General features: G+C 42.9%; 1 protein-coding gene across 8 annotated transcripts in view; it reads left to right on the top strand.

The window, feature by feature from the left end:
• The window catches only part of CREBBP (CREB binding lysine acetyltransferase), a 128,966-nt gene that overhangs the window by 5,809 nt on the left and 103,345 nt on the right, over positions 1 to 19,812 (top strand). For 7 of the 8 annotated variants that reach the window (XM_082428660.1, XM_082428659.1, XM_082428661.1 and 4 more), the window contains exon 2: positions 17,989 to 18,701. In XM_082428660.1, coding sequence (XP_082284786.1) covers positions 17,989 to 18,701 — 713 coding nt within the window. Of the gene's footprint in view, positions 1 to 17,988; positions 18,702 to 19,812 lie in introns of those variants that run through there. The other variant, XM_082428663.1, reaches the window with a different exon arrangement.

Below are 19,812 nucleotides of genomic sequence, written 5' to 3'. Positions count from 1 at the left end.
ACAGAAACGAAGACCCAACACAGCCAAAAATAAAAAAAAATAAATAAAAAAAAAACAGTTCTGTACATATTTAAAAAAAAACAAACAAACCGGCAGCCAGGTGGTTTGGCCCTCATGCTGCAGTTTGTGACCCTGATGTAATGTGGGACTGGTGCTCTGAGGATCCTCAGTTTCCTCATCTGTGAAAAAGAGAGGATGACCGTCCCCATCTCCAAGGGTGATGGGTGAAGGTGGAATGAGGTGCTGTGTGAGAAGTGCCTGGTCTGGAGTGAGTGCTCAGTGCCTGGTGCCAGCACCGTCCTGACAGGGGAGAGTGGGTGCACCCTGGTAGCCATGTTTGCTGATGGTTCTGGAAACAGTAGTAGCCATGTATGCGTGTCCACACAGGCGCACAAGCAGGCAGATCTTTTTGTAGTGTAGCACATTCAGTATATAGCCAGGAGTTCTTTAATCAATACTATTGATTTTTGCCTCCATTTTCAATTGTATTTTTTTTGTAGGAACACGATGGCCATGAAATTTTAAAATTGCAAAAACTTAAGCAGTATGGTATGTTCTGAAAATTCTTACTAATTTTGAAGTGTATTTCATGGACTGTTTAAGCAGCAAACAAATATGTGATTCTGTTTCTTTACTGTGTATATTACAGTTCAGTCTGAGGTACCCCTTATGCAGTAGCAGTGTACAAAGGATTCTGGTGATGCCTTCAAGTAGCTTAGAACTGTGTTGACAAAGATAAGACATAGAGGCAAAACTTGAGAAAAGAATATAAAATGCAGTCAAGTGCCCAAATGCATGAGTCAGAAAGGGCAATTGAAGAAGGCTTCATTTATTCACCCAGTGTTTACTGAATGCTCCATGTGCATAAGCCCAGGGCTGGGTGTCCAAGTGGTGGTGGCACCTGAGGCAGGGCCTTAGTGCTCCTGTTCTGTGGTGCCCCCTGGGCTTCTCTCACTGAGCCAGAGCAAGGAGCCAGGCAGTTGGGGAAGTCTGCTGGGTTTCTGTGCCTTCTGTGTGTTGGGAAAAGCACTCTGGCTACTCAGAGAGTTTCGTCTCCATGGGTGTGATCTCAGCCCATGGCTTGCATCTAGTCCTCTCAGGTTGTCCCAGATGGTCTCTCAGAAGCTCTCAGACTCCTGGCCATGCCCTCTGGTTTCCAGCAAATGTGCCCAGTGTTCCCTGAGCCCACTCTGAGGCCTTTCCTTAGTGGTGCGTCCCTCATCAGAAGACTGTCCCATGCCTGATGGGCTCCCCTGGTCTGCTGTGGCATCCACAGCTCTTGCATAAATTGGGGGAAGGGATGCCATACTTTCCCAATTCAGTCTGAGCTTAGCTTTCAGGATTGTCACATTGCAGCAGGTCATTGATGCAGGAAGTCAGTGCTTGCACCAGTGTCTGTTGGGGGCTTTTGCGTGTTCACCTTCTGGGGGGGCTGTGATTTGCTGACAGTAGTGCCGGAAAAGAGCCATGTGCAAGGTTGCCCAGCTCGAGCTTTGACTTGAAGAGATGTGAATCACAGATTGGGGTGGGAGGGTATCTTTAGGAAAGGCATGGAAGTAAGCAAAAGTGGCTTCCCCCCCCCCCCCCCCCCCCCCCCCCGCAAGTTCTGAGACAATATGCAGGATGTTGCTGACTTTGAAAAATCTGCCTTCAGGGTGTTTTCTTGTTCTAATTTTGGGAAGTAAGGCTATTTTTGAGCTCTACGTCTAGAAGTCAAATTCCTTTCTTTTAAAACCTTACCCTTAGAAAGACCTTGGATATCATCCCATGTAACGTTTTCCCCCATGTTTCATTTCCATTAATCAAAAGAATATTTAGTTGAACCATCACTAAGAATAGTAAAATCTAATGCTGAAGAAATTTTCACTTGGTTAAACCCGACTTTCCTATTTCTAGATGTCCCATCTGCTGCTGTTTGAAGATCTCTTAATTTGCCAGTCTTTCTAATACACCTGTGTATATAGTAGGTGTTTCCTAATAGTTGTAGCTGTTTAACGGGATTATACAATTCTGTTGTAAAGCAAAATCTTTTTTTTTTAGATTTATTTTAATTAATTTATTTATTTTTGGCTGCATTGGGTCATTGTGGCTGTGCGCAGGCTTTCTCTAGTTGCGGTAAGTGGGGGCTGCTCTTTGTTGCGGTGTGCAGGCTTCTCATTGCGGTAGCTTCTGTTGCGGAGCACGGGCTCTAGGCGCATGGGCTTCAGTAGTTGTGGCTCGCAGGCTCAGTAGTTGTGGTGCCTGGGTTCAGTTGCTCCGCGGCATTTGGGATCTTCCCGGACCAGGGCTCGAACCCATCTCCCCTGAATTGGCAGGTGGATTCTTAACCACTGCGCCACCAGGGAAGTCCCGCAAAATATTTTTATATTTCAAAAGCTTCCCTTTGCACTGCCCCCAAATATTTTGAATTTTCCTTATAAAAATTGTACCATCTATATGTGTTTTAATTTTGTACTTAGAATAACCAATGAAATAGCAAGAAAAATAAGCTACTGTTCCTTATGATAGCCTGTAGAGTGAGGCTTGAACAATATTTGAATAAAGTGGGTTTTGGTATTTGATAACAAACTGAATGATAACACTCAGGAACTATAGAAATATATCAAATAATTGGGGTTTGCTTTGACAGTTATGGACTGTATGCGTTTGACCCAGTTCCTTTGGATTAAAATATTTTGAGTGTTTGTCACTTGATTAAAAGTAGAACCTTCTAACCATGACTCAGAGTTGAAGGAAATGTCAGAGCTTTTTATACTGGGATGCAGGTAGTGAGGAAGGAGCCTGGCCTCCACTCAGTGGACACTGGATCTCAGCTTCCAGCTCATCAGCTCTGTGCCTTGGGCCAGTGACTTTACATTAGAACTTTGTTGGGGAGGGTGGGTCTCATCTCTAAAAGGGATTTTTTTCCCCCCTAGAATTTTCCATTTCTTCTCACTTTGGTTAGCTTTGCATATTGGGCTCCTGTGGTTCCTGGCATATAGCCGGTTGCAGCGGCTAGTATTATTGTATCATTGTGTGGCAAAGTACTAGACGTCACCTACCCTTGGGCTGGTAAGGATAGGGCTGATGTAGGTGAGGAGTCTGACCCAGAACCAGATCCATGGACATTTCTTGCTGAGTACACAGGAAGATGCTTCCCCTTCCTGTTCCACATAGAGCACCAGGGCTGGTGCAGTCTCAGTACCAGCTTGCAAAGGAATGAATTAGAGGCGGAGATTCAGGAATCCCACAAAACGGGTAGGAGTTTGACACACTTTACTCAGTCTGTGTTTGAAGTTAAAAAATGTTCTTTATTGGAAAATTGAAGTCTAAACGGAACTGTTTTTCCTGTATTGTTTCAGAACAGGGACTTGATTTAGGTTAGGACTTAGTGAAAAAGGTGAACATGGAGAAGCTATAAAAATGGTCTTTCTTTTTTAGAGAACAGAGTTAGGGGAGAAAATGGCCTTTGAATCGCTATCCAGTTTAGTCAGGTTAATTGGTTGAAAGAAAGAGCAGTGAAATTTAATTTCCTCTTTGATTCAGCTACCACTGACCTTGAAAGGAATGGATTCAGCTCCTCCCTGTATTGTGGGGATTTTCTCTTTCTACAGATTCTATAATAGGAAGTTGCTTCAGTTGGAGTTTACTGTTTTTCCAGTCTCCTAGATATTTTAGGTGTGGTGATTTATGGATTTTGCTAGTAAAAATCGCCCCATGGTGGACAAAGAATTTTTGCCCCTAACATTAAATCTTATTTATATTTTATTTAATCAGTAATTTTTATTGAAAGTAACAAGGCATAAAGTATTGATAGATTTTTGTGTTATTTTGGTTGTGCCTTTAGTGCTCTTGGGATTGGTTTTTGTTTGAAGAGCACAACCTGCCCAGAGTTGAACTTCTCTTTTAAAAATCTCTGAGAAAATCATATTGAAAGATAATTCAGTGTTTTAGCTCACACTGGTGACTTTCTCAATCTCTGAAAGTTAAGGAAAAACGGGTTCCTTCTCAATGGTAAGAGTGAGTTTGGACATTTCCTTTGTTTGAAACGCTAGTGTTCTCCTGATACTAAGTCCAGCTGAACTTTCTGTGATGATGGCCATGTTCTAGACCCACACTCCCAGTACTGGATCCTCTAGGCTCTTGTGGCTAGTGAGTACTTGAACTGTTACCAATGTGAGTCAGGAACTACATTTTAAATTTTATTTAATTGTAATTAATGTAAATGTTAACAGCCACATGTGGCTATTGGCTGCTGTGTTGGACAGCACAGCCCTGAGTACATTTACTTACCTCATTTGTCTAGAGTGTTCTTTAAGATATTTATGACCTAAAGGGCAAAGTCCCTTTAAAGGGACCAACTTGTAAAGATGGAAAGCATTTTCAAAAATACTCATTGGTTTAGATTTAGGATTTTTCAGTCATGTAGAAAATATTTGTTACACTGTGATGGCAGTCCTGGAGATCTAGTGGTGGGGACACAGGAGGTCCAGGGTCTGCCTTCATGGGAGACAGCTATAGTCAGCTGTGACCGAGTACCTTGGAGAGGAGGTCCATGATTGGGGCATAGGACAGAGTCTTTTCTTAAGGGTCTTAGAAGGCCTTCTGGGGGAGGTGACTGAGACCTGAGGATGAACAGGAGTCGGTGTGAGGTGCTATTCCAGGCATAGGGAACAGCATAAACAGCAAGTGTGGAGGTCTGGAGGTACACACTTTTGAGCGCGTAAACTTTTTGCAAAAAGTCAGTTTTGTTTTTGTTTTACATTCAACAGGCTACCATTTAGAGGCAGCGTGGTCTTGCCTCTTAGATGTGGACACTGCTGGTGTTGTTCTGTGCTGAGAAGTCGGGTGGGCCTGAGCTCTAGTCTCAACTCTACCACTATTTATCCATTCTTTTATGCAACAAATATTAAAACGCTTATATAATTCAAATTCTTTATATGTGCTTATTATGTGTGGGACACTCCTAGGCTGTGGTGATATCAGTGGGGGCCCCGTGTTCTTGGAACTCAGAGTGCAGTGGTGTGGGCAGGCAGTCCAGCAGTCCCACCAATGCCTGTCTATTTGCGAACTGGAATCAGTGTTGTGATGGGAAGGAACCAGATGCCTCAGGCTGGGTGGTCAGGGAAACTTCTTAGAGGAAGGGCACTGGAGCTCATTGCAGAACAAACTAGCAGGGGGAGTCAGGCTGGGTAAGTCATGGAGAGCCTGCAGTGTCTGACCAGGGAGTCCAGACCATCCTTTTAGAGCTTAAAAAACAATACAAAATTTTAGAAGCCCATCACATCCAGGGTAATTGGAGGAAGTGACTGTGATTTGTTCTCCAGAGGCTATATCATCTTTTTCCAAGGTATATTTTTCCATATAAGTTCACACCTGCAGGGAGAGTTGACAACTGCCTTCTCTCTCCCCAAACCCTGTTTGTGGGAGGAAAAAGACCCCACAAAAAGGAGCTTAATAATCAGAACTACAGTTGACCCTTGAACAGTGTGGGGGATAGGGGTGCCAACCTTCCCTGCAGTCAAAAATCCACATATAACTTGCCCTCTGTATACCGATTTCTCCATATTCGTGGGACCTCCCTATGCGGTTCCTCTGTATCCACAATTCCACATCCTCAGATTCAACCAACCACAGATCATGTAGTACTATGGTATTTACTATTGAAAAAAAAAATCTGTGTATAAGTGGACCTGTGCAGTTCAAACCCTTGTTCAAGGGTCAGCTGTAGTGTTCTTATTTAAGGTATTAGGAAATTTTTGTACCAACAGGTGATTCTTCTTTAAAAAGTTTTTTTTTTTAATAATTCTTTTGACTGGGTGATGAGTTCATAGGGTTCCAAAAAGTACAAAAGACTTTAGTGAAAAGCCTTCCTTTCCTGTTTACGGAGTCAACCAGTTCCCCTCCCAACAGGCAACTAGTGTTTCTTGTATATCATGCTAGACATACGCTGTGTATGTAAGCACATGCCGTCTCTCTTTACTCCTTCTTCCCAAAGTGACATGTTATATATGTTGTTCCACTATAGGTGCATTTCAGACTGATAAATATCTCAGAGCTGTAAGAAGTATTAATATTTGAAGAGCAGGCTTCATTCTAAAAATCCTTTTTTTTTTTTTAAATGGTAAAATGTTTTGGTGCTGTACTTAAATAACACAGAATGATTTTTGTGTTTTTGCTACACTTTTTAAATAGGAAGAATTGAAGTTCTAAAAAGTAATTTCATCTTGAAGAGTATTAGAGGTTTTGTTACTGTCATCATGTTGCACATCATGCAACCATGGTTCACACCAAAGTTCTGTTTATGGTTTCCCAGCTTCTGGAAAAGATTCTTTAAACCTGTGGTTTTTATTAACCACCTTATTAGTTGACATACAAATGTCTGTAGCTTAACAACCTACTTGTACGCCAAGTACAATAGATAAGGTAAAAATCAATCTGTTGCTTGGTAGGACTTCTAAGAATATTCATATTAATTCCAGACCTTTTTATTAATTTAGTTAATTAATCTAGATATTGCAGAACACTAAAGGTGACCCAGAAGTCCTTCAGAAGAGGAGTAGCTGAGTCCTTTGCCATTGTAAATCTGGGGAGGGAGAGTGATGGGTATTTAAGATGGAAGATAAGTTTGAGAATCATTAAATAAAAAGTCAGGATGGAGAACAGAAATGATAATTAGATCCTTTTTAGAGGTAAAAAGATATATACTAATGTGTCCATTGGGTATTTTCAGAAGGAAATCCCTGAAAATTGTTTTCCTTGGGAGTGGGGGGCTGGGGGCTCTCCACTTTCACTTTATAGTCTTCCAAATGCTTTTTAAAACAACATAAATATATTATTTTTAAAACAAAAAACTGGGCTTCCCTGATGGCACAGTGGTTGAGAGTCTGCCTGCCAATGCAGGGGACATGGGTTCGAGCCCTGGTCCGGGAGGATCCCACATGCCGTGGAGCAGCTGGGCCTGTGTGCCACGACTGCTGAGTGCACGTGCCACAACTACTGAGCCTGCGCACCACAACTGCTGAGGCCCGTGTGCCTGGAGCCCGTGCTCCGCAACAAGAGAGGCCACTGCAGTGAGGGGCCCATGCACTGCAATGAAGAGTGTCCCCCGCTCGCCGCAACTAGAGAAGACCCGAGTGCAGCCACAAAGACCCGATGCAGCCAAAAATACATTAAATAAATAAATTTATAAATAAATAATAAATTTAAAAATTAAAAAAAAAGAAAGAAAAACTAGTTTAAAAGTAAATCAGATCCACAGCAAAACATCTTTAGTATTTGTGGTTAGAGGAATCTGTTAAATGGTGAGAACTGGAGTTTTGGGTAATTCCTGTTGCAAAACCTTTAGACCTTTAGCAAGAATGATTTGAACAAAGTGTAAATTAACTTAGAGGTGTCATCCAAAGATGGGAAAATATGATTGTGTGTTAGTGTGGTGTCCAATCATCACTTCCTTTGTCACAAGCTCTGATTTTTAACAGAATCTTTTTTTTTTTGAAACATCTTTATTGGAGTATAATTGCTTTACAATGTTGTGTTAGTTTCTGCTGTATAACAAAGTGAATCAGCTATATGTATACATATATCACCGTATCCCCTCCCTCTTGCACCTCCCTCCCATCCTCGCTATCCCGCACCTCTACGTGGTCACAGAGCACCGAGCTGATCTCCCTGTGCTATGCAGTTGCTTCCCACTAGCTAGCTGTTTACATTTGGTAGTGTATATATATGTCAGTGCTACTCTCTCACTTCGTCCCAGCTTACCCTCCCCCCTCCCCGTGTCCTCAAGTCCATTCTCTACGTCTGCATCTTTATTCCTGTCCTGCCCCTAGGTTCATCAGAGCCATTTTTGTTTTAGATTCCATATGTATGTGTTAGCATATGGTATTTGTTTTTCTCTCTCTGACTTACTTCACTCTGTATGACAGACTCTAGGTCGATCCACCTCACTACAAATAACTCAATTTCATTTCTTTTTATGGCTGAATAATATTCCATTGTATATATGTGCCACATCTTCTTTATCCATTCATCTGTTGATGGACATTTAGGTGGGTTCCATGTCCTAGCTATTGTAAATAGTGCTGCAGTGAACATTGTGGTACATGTCTCTTTTTGAATTATGGTTTTCTCAGGGTATATGCCCAGTAGTGGGTAACAGAATCCTTTTATTAGAGGTTTCTTCATTGATGTGCTGGAAGCTACAAGACCTGACAGCCAACTAATGTTTCTCCAAGTACATTGAAATAATGTCAGCTTTCCTGACGCGAGCAACATGTACCTTGCTACTGCGTTGGGTACAAAATATGATATGTAGATTGTCACATTTCTTTAGGAAAAAAATAGTATTTTTGAAAAATCCTTCTTTAAAGTGCTTTTTATTTTCCTGCCTTTTAAGCTCATTTGAATACTAAAAATATTTTAAACTAGTATTGAACCCATTTCAGATTTCATCCTCAAACGTAAACACTCCAGCTGGAGCCAGGAGCATCTGGAAGCATTCCAGGTATTATCACCTGGGCTGAAGCTAATCACCTGGTCCTGGACACCCCAGGGGCTGCCTTTTAAAAATCAATTTCTTTAATTACTTAAACAGGAAGTTCACTCACATGGTTCAAAAATCAGAGGACACAAAGCTGTAGAGTGAGAGCCCCCCTCCTTCCCTGTGCTCTCCTCCATGGTTTATCTCTTCAAGCAGACAGCCTATTCTTAGCTCCCTTGCCCCCTTCCTGCCTTCTTCTTACTGGAGGCAGCATACTGTCCACGTGGTTACATACCTGTACACAGCAGCACATGGAGAGCTTTCTTATTATCTCTTTCTGTAGTTGCTAGTTTTGTTATGTGAGATGTGCCATGATTGATTTAATCTGTTTCCAATCTTGACCCCTCACAAACAGTGCTTTAATGAATAGCTCTGCAGTTATGTGTATATCTATAGAACAGATTCCTAAAAATGGAATTAATGATTAAAAGGAATATGCATTTGTAATTTTGATCATATCATCAAACTGTCCTCCAAGAGCTTGTGTGTTGGGGGATCCTTAAAGCTTCAAAAGCAGCACACTTAAACCCAGCATAGACATCACTGGATATTTTGTATGTTAGTTATTAATATAGTTGATAAATACTCAAGTTATTCTTCCGCTTGTGATTCTCTATCATTTTGTACCTCTCAGTTGCTTGTGATTTATCTGTAATCTAATGGCATACTTTTTTTTTTTCCTTTAAGACTTAATTTTCTTAGAGCACTTTCAGGTTCACAGCAAAACTGAAGGGAAGGTACAGAGATTTCCCATCTATACTCCTTGCCCCCACACATGCACAGCCTCCCCATTATCAGCATCCCCCACCAGAGTGGTACATTTGATACGGTTGATAAACCTGCATTGATGCATTGTAATTATCCCGAGTGCATGGTTTACCTTAGGGTTCACTCTTGGTTTGGTACATTCTCTGTGTTTGGACAAATGTACAATGGCATTTATCCATCATTGTAATATCACACAGTGTATTTTCACTGCCCTAAAAATCCCCTGTATTCCTCCTATTTCTCCCCCAGCTCCCTGCCCCCCCCCCAAAAAAAAGCAGACTCCTGGCAATTGTTGATTATTTTTACTATCTCCATAGTTTTGCCTTTTCCAGAATGTCATATAATTGAAATCATGTAGTATTTAGTCTTTTCAGATTGCCTTCTTTCACTTAGTAACGTGTATTTCAGATTCCTCCATGTCTTTTCATGGCCTGATACTCATTTCTTTTTAGTGCTGAATAATATTTCATTGTCTGGATGTTGGTGTACTTTCTGGACTTCATGCATTCATTTTCTGTTGTGGGTTCTCTGATAGCCCACACACTTCCATATGTTGTACACTGACACCTCTGTGTCCAGAAGAAGGTCTTTCCCCTTCTTCCTGACTTGGTGTTGCTGCCTGCCAGCTACAGCTCCCAGCATTTGGGCCAGGGGACCTGGTCTCTGGCTGTCTGCTTGCCTGTACTTACACTGTGGCCAGGTAGTCTGAGGTGGCCCAGCACCTGGGGTTAGGGTGCAGAGGTTGAATCCTAGCTCAGCCCCCACATTCCTCCTCCTCTAGGACTTTTAGTTGGGTTGCAGGGTGGCTAGGCAGTGCCTCCTGGGTCCCAGTGCCCTTCTCAGCCGTGATGGTGGAGAACAGTGAGCCCCTTTCTACTCCAAACCACCTGGTTGTGTTTCGGGGCTGCTGGGTGGTTTATGGTTGGTTTAGTGGTGGTTGCTGCTGTGACAGTACCTTCTTTCCCACTTTTGTCCCAGGGAGGCTTTTCTCCTCCCTTCAGGGCTGAGGGAGGCAGCACACAAACCACACTCAGGAAACTTTAAATTGTCCTAGCTCTCTGAGAATGGCATCTCCCGGGAACCTCTAAGTGAGTCACATGAGGATAGGAGGCTGGCTGCAATTCCAGGACTCTCCTGATTTAGGATCCAGTGTGACAGAGAACTTCCACTCAGGGCTGTCTTATAATCCTTTTATTCAAGTTTCAAGTGAGCCTAGTCCGCTGTGCACAGAACGAAGGCCTGAGAGCCGGGACTTGCTCCCACTGAGGAAGGCCTGGGAGGAGGTGGGTTGCCCAGCCAACCCCACTTTGACTCTTTAGCAGATAGTGATCTTGAGGAAGGACATATTTTTTTGTTCAATGTAAAATCACTGTTTAGAATAAAGTAAAACCCCATTCTATACTAATTTATGTATCTGCATAAAAGAAGCCTTAATCACAGAAGGTTTTAGAAAGAATTTGCTTTTAATTATTTCCTAATAATTGTTGTAAAAAAAATAATAGATGTCTTTTAGGAACTTGATTAAATGCCTAGATAAAGTTTATTTGTAATGGCATAAATGCCAATAAAACAGTGCCTTTTCCTTTAAAAAAAATTTAATTCTCCATTGTTGGAGAGTTGTTCCATTATTTATTTGCATAATCTCCAAGAATTTTCAAAGCAAAGTAAGCTTTAATTGTAGTAGAATCGTCAGATTATTAGGGCTTTACCTTACAGAAAAGATGATTGTTGGCACGAACCCTGTACCAGGCATAGGGTGCCAGTCCTTGATGTGTGTGTATCGTTCAGTCCTCATAGCAACTTTGGAAGATGGGACAGTGATAGTGATAATAATGACTAATACTTATTGAGCCCTTACTGCATGACAGGCTAAGTGCTGTATACACATTGTGTGATTTAATTCCTTCATCAGTGATCCTAGGGGCAGGTACTGTTTTCATTTCCAGTTTAGATCTGAGGAAGCACACATAGGAGGGAGGAGTGAGTGATAGAGATGGACCTGAATTAAGCTCTGGCAGGATACTTTTCTCACTACCCCAGACTGTGCTTCCTGTGTTGTCAGTATCTAATTAGTATATATTAATAAATGCACTGAAGAGACCTAGAATGGTCTCCAGGTCATCTAAGACTTATAACCCTGTGAAAATGTCTACCATTCTATGGATTCCTCATCTTTAGATGTGAGCTGTTTCAGAATGCATTACCCTTTTTGGGTCAAGTTTTTTTGTATCCAGTTTTGACTCAGGAATTAAAAATTCTTCTTATAAAGTTTTCCAGGGTTGATAAGTAAAAGTGCTCAGCTTTTGAAAGATTTAAGAGAAGCATTTAAGTAGTCATGGTTATAGTGCAAGTAATGCCAAAGAAAATGTAGAGAAATTCTGAAAAAACTCTAAAGAAGGCAGACCTTTTTCACAGGGAATAAAGACTGCAGATAGAAATAGGGGTGAGTGGGGAAGAGAGGATATCTGTGGGAGGGGAGTTTCATGCTCAGAAGTAGAGAAACATGAACACAAAACAGCATCTAAACTCTTACGTAGTTTATTTCTAACACTACCATCTCTCGTTCTCCATCATGCCATTTAATCCTTGCATCAACCATAGGATAGAGGGTCATTGATGCTGAGGTGTAGCCAGAGAGTGAAATAGACGTGGCTGGTTTTCTGGAAGATAGGCAGCAGGAAAGAGGTGTAAAGAGAACGATGAGTAGAACAATGTAACATTTCAAGAAAATTCATTGTTGAATTTTGTTCTTTGTTTCTATTTTAGGAAAGTAGTAATAGATGCTAAGATTACTACTTGATATCTTTGGCTAGACAAGTAACTTGTTAAAATTGATATTGTGTATCATCTGTAACTGGCACTCTGTAATTCATTCTCTCATTCAGCATGCAGATGTTTGTTGAGGGCCTTCTATATGCTAAGCATTGTATGGCAGGCGCTGGGTAGACAGGATCCCTGCTTTCGAGGTACTTACAGCCTCATGAGTTGTAACAAGAAGTTGATCATATGATTTTAAGATTCATTCATTATGTCTGTAGAGTGTGGAAAAGTTCATACTTCTGGCCGATACGAGGTGTGATAAACTGGTTTGTACACATTTTGAGAGAAAAATCAGTTCTGCCAATACAGAGAATTTGGGGCTCCAAATGCAATTCAAAGGAGAAAATAAGGTATTATGACAGAAAGAGAAGAATTTAGAAAACCTGAGGGAAGATGTGTTTTCTAGATGGTTTGTTTAGCTGTTGCATTTGAAAAAAGTCTTTCAAACAAAACTATTTTCGGATGTTATTGACTGGACAGATTGAGTCAGTCACTTGCCTGGTATTTGATTTTGTAAAATGAAAAGCTTTTTTCAGCCTACTTGATAGTAGTTCATTCCTTGTTTAAGGTGAAATGCTGACTTCTGATCGTGATGCATAAGAATGGGTCTTGCAGCATGTCTGTCAGTGTTTGGTGTGACCGTCCCCTGGACCAAGGTCTCTGTGTGTGGTCTAGGAGGGAAAGGCCCCTCGTGGTTGCACGTGACGAAGACCTTCCGTTCCTGAGGCGGGCCAAGTTTGGTTGACTTTCTCCTTCCTAAGCTGCTGCTGTGGGCACCCCATCCTTGCCTGAGTGTGATAGAGACTGGGGAGCTTGTAGCTTCTTTTCTCAGGTCAGCTTAATTGAAAGGGGCTCTCGGGCAGGTCTCTGTGAGACCTGGCAGAGACCAGGGGAGGGAAGAGGTTCAGCCCCACCCCCCCAAGTGCCTTCAAACCAAGAAGAGTCATTTGTGGTTCCTCAGGGAGCTGGTGACTGGAGGGTGACTCCCCCAAATGTGTATGTTCTATCTCGAGTTCCTGGATGCAGCCAGGAAGCCCCCGAAGAGAGAATTCCTGTTCCCAGCGGTGGCAGTGTGACAGGCTGTCTGCTGTTCGCTGTGTGACGGAGCTCGTCTTCTGCTAAGGGTGAACCCCTGGAAAGTGGGGTGTCCTCGAATCTCATTCAGCCTCAGCTTTGCTCTCTCCTGGGTCCGTCCCCCGGTGACTTGGTGGAGAGAGAGGAATTTACCTGGGATTGGAAGTGGTGGCGCTCAATCTTGAATTTTAGGAACTTCCGATGATTCAGATTGGTATTACCCAACCTGTGTGTTGGGACACTTGGTGTGTAGAAAGCACAGCTGTGTTATGTTGCAACAGCCTGGCTTTCCTGCTTCGCTCTCTTTTATCAGTGTTTTGTTTTGAACTAGAGAACAGGAGAAAGTAATGGTGAGAAAAAGGGTGATGGTGTGGGTATGGATGTGCCTTCCTCAAGCCCTACACAACCCCTTTGTTAAAAGAGCCATACGTCATATATGTGGTTGTAGACAGGTTCATACGAGTAGGACTGCACAGGTGAGGACATAGCAGAATTTGTCAACCCTTTCTGAGCCCAAACAGCTGTGAGATGTGCTTGGACTGAAACAGGATGAGAAAAAGTGGTTAAGGTGGACAAATTGTGGCAGACCAATAAAAACCAAAACCAAAAGTGAGCACAAGCAGACATAATGCCTGCTACAAACGTAAAAAGTGCATGTGCATTTGGACTAGAACAAGACTAAACCATTAAAGAAAATCAGTCAGTTGGAGAATGGCAGCACGCTGGGTGCATTTTTAAAGGTAAGAAAGTTTTTGTGCAGGATAGAATAAAATATCCAGTATCTGTGGCACAGAGCACTCCTTTCCTGCTTTCATCGTGTAGCCCTGGGGTACCATTGTCCCTGTTTTACAGTTGAGGGAATTAAGGCACAGAGATTAAGCAGTTTGCCCAAAGACACAGGGCTAATTGATTCAGACAGGATTTGAACTCCTATGTTCCACTTGTGAGTGTTGTTTTTGCATTTCTATTTCCGGTTCCAGTTCCTACACTGGACTAGAGACCACGTTCTTCTGCATTTTACCTGCTCTTGTCCTGGCCTGTCTGCCCTCTCCTAGGAAAAGTGCTTTGGGACTCTTGGAAGAGTCAGTCAGGGGAGCGTCAGCAGATTGTTCCAAGCTTTACGTGTACAATATTAGTAGCCCAGTCTCTTCTTCTGGTTTATAGTGCTTGACACCTAATTTCCTCCCCGGCAGATAGGGAGGAAACATGATCTCTATCATAACGACTTCCATTTTCTAGTTTAAATGAGTTTCATTTTCACGTTCATAGATTAAGAAGCATTACATTAAACACACACGTACATTGATTTCTTTTTTTTTTTTAATTTATTTTTGGCTGCGTTGGGTCTTTGTTGCTGCGCATGGGCTTTTCTCTAGTTGCAGTGAGCGGGGGCTACTCTTCGTTGTGGCATACAGGCTTCTCGTTGCGGTGGCTTCTCTTGTTGCAGAGCACAGACTCTAGGCACAGGGGCTTCAGTAGTTGTGGCACGCGGGCTCTAGAGCGCAGGCTCAGTAGTTGTGACGCACAGGCTCAGTTGCTCCACGGCATGTGGGATATTCCCAGACCAGGGCTCGAACGTGTGTCCTCTGCATTGGCAGGCGGATTCTTAACCACTGCGCCACCAGGGAAGTCACTGATTTCTTTTTTTTTATGAGATTATTGAGTAAAAATGTGTGTACATGTGGACAGAACCTGGAAGGCAACAAACAGAAATGTTAGTTATGTTGGAGTGTTGTTTTCATTTGTTCTTACTTTATTTCATGTGGTCTTTGTGTCTGGAGATCTTAGTGAATCTCCAGGTTCAGGACAATACAATAGCATAAAAGCTGTGGAATGGAACCCACAAAGCCACCTGGAAACACAGGAGCTGGGTTGTCGCTAGCAGCACGCCCTGGTCAGTGGTTCTCTCAGAGGTGTTTGCTGTATCCAGGAGTCGAGTCCTGTTGTCTCTTCATAGTTAAGTGTCCTGTAATCGTGAGGAAGCAACCCCAAATTGAGGGGCATTCTACAAAACAACTGACCTACCCTCCTTAGAAATCTCAGAGTTATGAAAGACAAAGTGTGAGGAACCTTTCTAGAATAAAGGAGAAGACAAAGACATGACAACTAAGTACGCTGGGATCCAGAATCAGATTTTGGATCAGGAAAAATAAGTGTGATAAAGGGCATTTTGGGAAACAACTGGCCAGATCTGAGTAAGGGCAATCAGTATATTAAGTGTTGTATCAATGTTAAATTTCCTGAATTTTATAAATGTATTGCGCTGTGTAAAGGGTGTTCTCAGGAGGCACACAGTAAAGTACTTGGGAGGAAGGGTTCATGGTGTCTGCAGCTACTCTCACAGGTTCTACAAAACAGAGTATGTGTATATGCACTTGCAAGGAGTATCTAGTCCCTTACAGTCAGGCAGGAAGAAATGGGTATGTGCTCGAGGTGGTTTATGAGGCATGTATGTACAGAGAACTCAGGAGGCTGAAAAGGAACTGGTCAGTTCTGCAGGGGCAGCCTACAGAAAGTCTTCATAGTCACTGTTTAACCTGAGGGAGGGCTGGACGTGGGGTTTTCTAGACTGAGAGAGAGCGCACCCAGAAGAAAGATTGCTAATACATGTGCTGGCTCACGGTATTGTGGCTAGAAGGTAGGAGGTGCATCAGGAGGTGCCTGGGAAAGAAGGGCTGGAAAGTGGGCAGGGGCCACCTACTGATGTGCCATGTGAAGGAGTTTGAACTTCATAGACATGATGGAGATAAGATGCCTTCAGCTGCAAGTTACCTTAAACTCCAGCTAGAATGGCTTAAATGATAGGAAATGTATTTTCTCTCATTACGAGAAGTCTGAAGATGGGGAGGCTTCCAGAGTTGGATAATTTAGCCTAGAGGTGGCTTCATGAACCCAGGTGCTTGTATTTTTTTCTGCAGCCATCCTTAGTGTGTGAACAGCGTCTCCTCTCCTGGTTGAAGAGGGTTGCCACAGTCCCATGATGAAATCCAGTGAGGAAAAGAGAGATCTTTTTCTGAGCATCCCTTACCATTAGGAAGGAAAACCTTTTCCAGAACTGTCTTGGCTGACTTGCCTTCAGTTCCCTTAGCTGGGATTGTGTCACCTGGAAAGGGGAAGGTGATTGTGGCGGTTCTTGCTCCTTGCCTGAGAAGGTGTTGCCCTTCCTAAAAGGAACATCCCGGCCAGCCAGCCGAGGAGGTTGTTGGGGGAAGCAGTCAGAAGGGTTTGCGCCATGGAGAAAAAGATTTTCAGTTTTCTAAAAGTGGGTGGTGGGAGGGGGAGAGGCTTTTAAAAATTTTTTAGAAAGCCACATGGACACATCACCCCACCATTTTACCATTACAACTCTTATTTTTGGCATATTACTTTCCAGCTACTGCCCACATGCACGTACTTTAGTTCTAATCTTACTCTGTGTGCTATTTTGCGTACAATTTTCATTTGCATGTTTTTACATAACATACATTTTCCTGTATTTGTACAGTCTTCATAATTATTTTAATAGATGTATAGTGTTTTATAGTATTATACAGCAATTTATCAAACCTTTGTTATTGGATAACAGTAATAATAATAGCTAATACTTTCTGAACACTTAGCATCCACAGGCACTGTTTAAGTGCTTTACATTTGTTAATTCATTTACTCCTCACAACAACCCTATGAGGTGTAGTAGCCATTATCACTCCCAGTTTCTAGATAGGGAAACTGAGGCACAGAAACTCTAACTTAACCAAGGTCCCACAGCTGGTAAGTGGGGAGCAAGAAGCAGAGCTGGCATTCAAATGGTGGCAGTATGGGTCTAGAGTTGTAATAACCACTAGGTTAAACTACCTCTGGGTATTGTTTGCATTTGTTTTGATGTTACAGGTAATTCTATGATGAATGTATTTGTACATATCTTGTCCTTTGTACTTGCATGTATAGCCAGGTTGTTGTGGGTTGGACAGTGCTTGGTCAGTGAGGAACTAGAGATGACATATATAGGTCACATTAGAGAAGTGTTACTTTGAGAGAGACTGGAAAAAAGGAGTTGCTTTAATTTTCATGCTTGATTACTAGGAAGGATGGTCTGTTTTGTTTACTGTTTTATCTTCCTTTGTGATACTTACCTGCTTATGTCCGTTGTGCATTTATTCTTGGGATTCAGTGTGCTTAGAATCTTTCTGTAAAATTGACCCTTAACCCTTTCTGTATAATTCAAGTATTTTTTAAGCTCCTATTTTCTTTTACTTTCAATTATTTTTAGTTTCTATATATGTCTTTATTTTCATTTCCTGTAGCTTCAGCACTTTGAGAAATCTCATTTTCTGTTAAGGTTGGGGTTTTTTGATAATTTACCTTTCAAATATGTAATCACTTAAGGCTAGGCTTTAATTTCCTCAAATTACTATTCGTCTAACCTGATGCCCAATTACTATTTTACACACATACGTTCTTATAAAGCATTTTAACATCCTAATTCAGTGAACTAGTTAAATTTCCATTGTTTTCCTTTAATCTGTATATCTGCATTTGCCGTATACTACACTATTTAATTATTGTTTTAGAATATATGATAAAATCTATCATTTTACATAGCCTTCCTCTTATCTCTGTTTAACTTTCCCTTCTTCAGAATTTGAAAAATATTCTTCCTGTTTTATTTTCCCAAATGAACTTTCAGATCATTTTGACGTTACTGTCAAGACGTGCTAGTGTTCCACGTTAAACGCCCCTTTAGGTTAAGATCATAGTAACATATGACAGTTGGAGAGCTATTATGGTTGCTTAGTTTCTCATTTCCGTTTCTGTTTAATTTCTAGATTTTGGATCATTGTTTGACTTGGAAAATGATCTTCCCGATGAGCTGATCCCCAATGGAGGAGAATTAGGCCTTTTAAACAGTGGGAACCTTGTTCCAGATGCTGCTTCCAAACATAAACAACTGTCAGAGCTTCTGCGAGGAGGCAGCAGCTCTAGTATCAACCCAGGAATAGGAAATGTGAGCGCCAGCAGCCCCGTGCAACAAGGCCTCGGAGGCCAGGCCCAGGGGCAGCCGAACAGTGCGAACATGGCCAGTCTGGGTGCCATGGGCAAGAGCCCTCTGAACCAGGGAGATTCTTCAGCCCCCAGCCTGCCCAAACAGGCAGCCAGCACCTCTGGGCCCACTCCCCCTGCTTCCCAAGCACTGAATCCGCAAGCACAAAAGCAAGTGGGGCTGGTGACCAGCAGCCCTGCCACGTCACAGACGGGACCTGGGATCTGCATGAATGCTAATTTTAACCAGACCCACCCAGGCCTCCTCAATAGTAACTCTGGCCATAGTTTAATGAACCCGGCCCAGCAAGGGCAGGCGCAAGTCATGAATGGATCTCTTGGGGCTGCTGGCAGAGGAAGGGGAGCTGGAATGCCATACGCTACTCCGGCCATGCAGGGGGCCGCGAGCAGCGTGCTGGCTGAGACGTTAACTCAAGTTTCACCGCAAATGGCCAGTCATGCAGGACTGAACACAGCGCAAGCCGGAGGCATGAGCAAGGTAAGTGAGCTTCGGTGCTTTGAATTCTTCCTACTAACCAGGGGCACATTCCTGTCCTCCTTTAGGCTTTCCTCCTGCCCCTCCCACATGGAAGAGACAGATTTGGTATTTAGTGCCCTTCTTTCCAGGATACGGATCTCTGCCCCATGCCTTTAAAGTGGGAATTGTTGAAGAAACCAGCGGTAGGCTAGCTTGCATGTCAGACAGTTGAAACTTAGGGAATGAGTTTGGACTGATAACCAGTTTTCAGCCTCTGAGGAGAATGTGTGGAAATAGAACCACATGGTTGAAAGAGGCAGCTTCTGCTGGGAATCAGCTTTTTGTTGCATCAGTGAATCCGGTAAAGGCTCTTTACCTTCACTTCACGCAGCCGACCAAGTCGTTAACTCTTCATGCCCTTCCCGTTTTACAACCAACTGGTGAAGTGTCTTTTGTCACAGTCTCCGTTTTACCAACAAAGAAGCTAGGTTCCAAGCTGGTCAGCTACCTGCCGTGGTTAACAGGGAAGAGATAACATGGCAGAGCCAGGGGGCAGCATGGGGCCTCGGGTCCCAGAGGAAACTCAGAGCAAGGGTTTTCAAAGTGGGGTCCCCAAACCAGCAGCATCAGCATCACCTGGGAGCTTGTTAGAAGTGCAAAGCTACTGACTCCAGATGGTGTGATGCCTGTGCGGGGTTGAGAGCTCTGCTCCAGGGAAAGGCCTTGCAACTGGTGTGTCGTGTAGGAACTGAATGTGGAGAACAGGGAAGGCAGATGCCAGGGTAGATAGGAGACCACTGGGAAAGCGAGAGCTGACAAGGGAAAGAGCGCGGGCTGATCCCACTGGAGCGCCAAACACCGAGATGCACTGAGAAAAGGCTTCTCAGCTACAGCCACCAGTGCACCTGTTTCAGGCAGTATTTGGTACAGCAGATTCCAGAACAGTAAAACAGTTTGGCCTGTTCTTTGGATTTGACTATTCCCAAATAAGGGAAAGGGAGAGATCACAGTAGAGCACAGTTTCCCCACAAGGTTGATGCGAGCATTAGGTGACAGCTGTGAACCCTGTGACTGGCTTAGGTAAGAAGAGGAATTTTTTTTTCACTTAAGTAAAGGTGAAGTAATTCCAAAC

Source organism: Balaenoptera physalus (genome assembly GCF_965194825.1).
Source record: "Balaenoptera physalus genome assembly, chromosome: 16".
In the NCBI taxonomy this organism is placed as follows: domain Eukaryota; kingdom Metazoa; phylum Chordata; class Mammalia; order Artiodactyla; family Balaenopteridae; genus Balaenoptera; species Balaenoptera physalus.
Note: the sequence above shows the minus strand (reverse complement) of the source record. Positions and strands in the feature narration are given on the sequence as shown.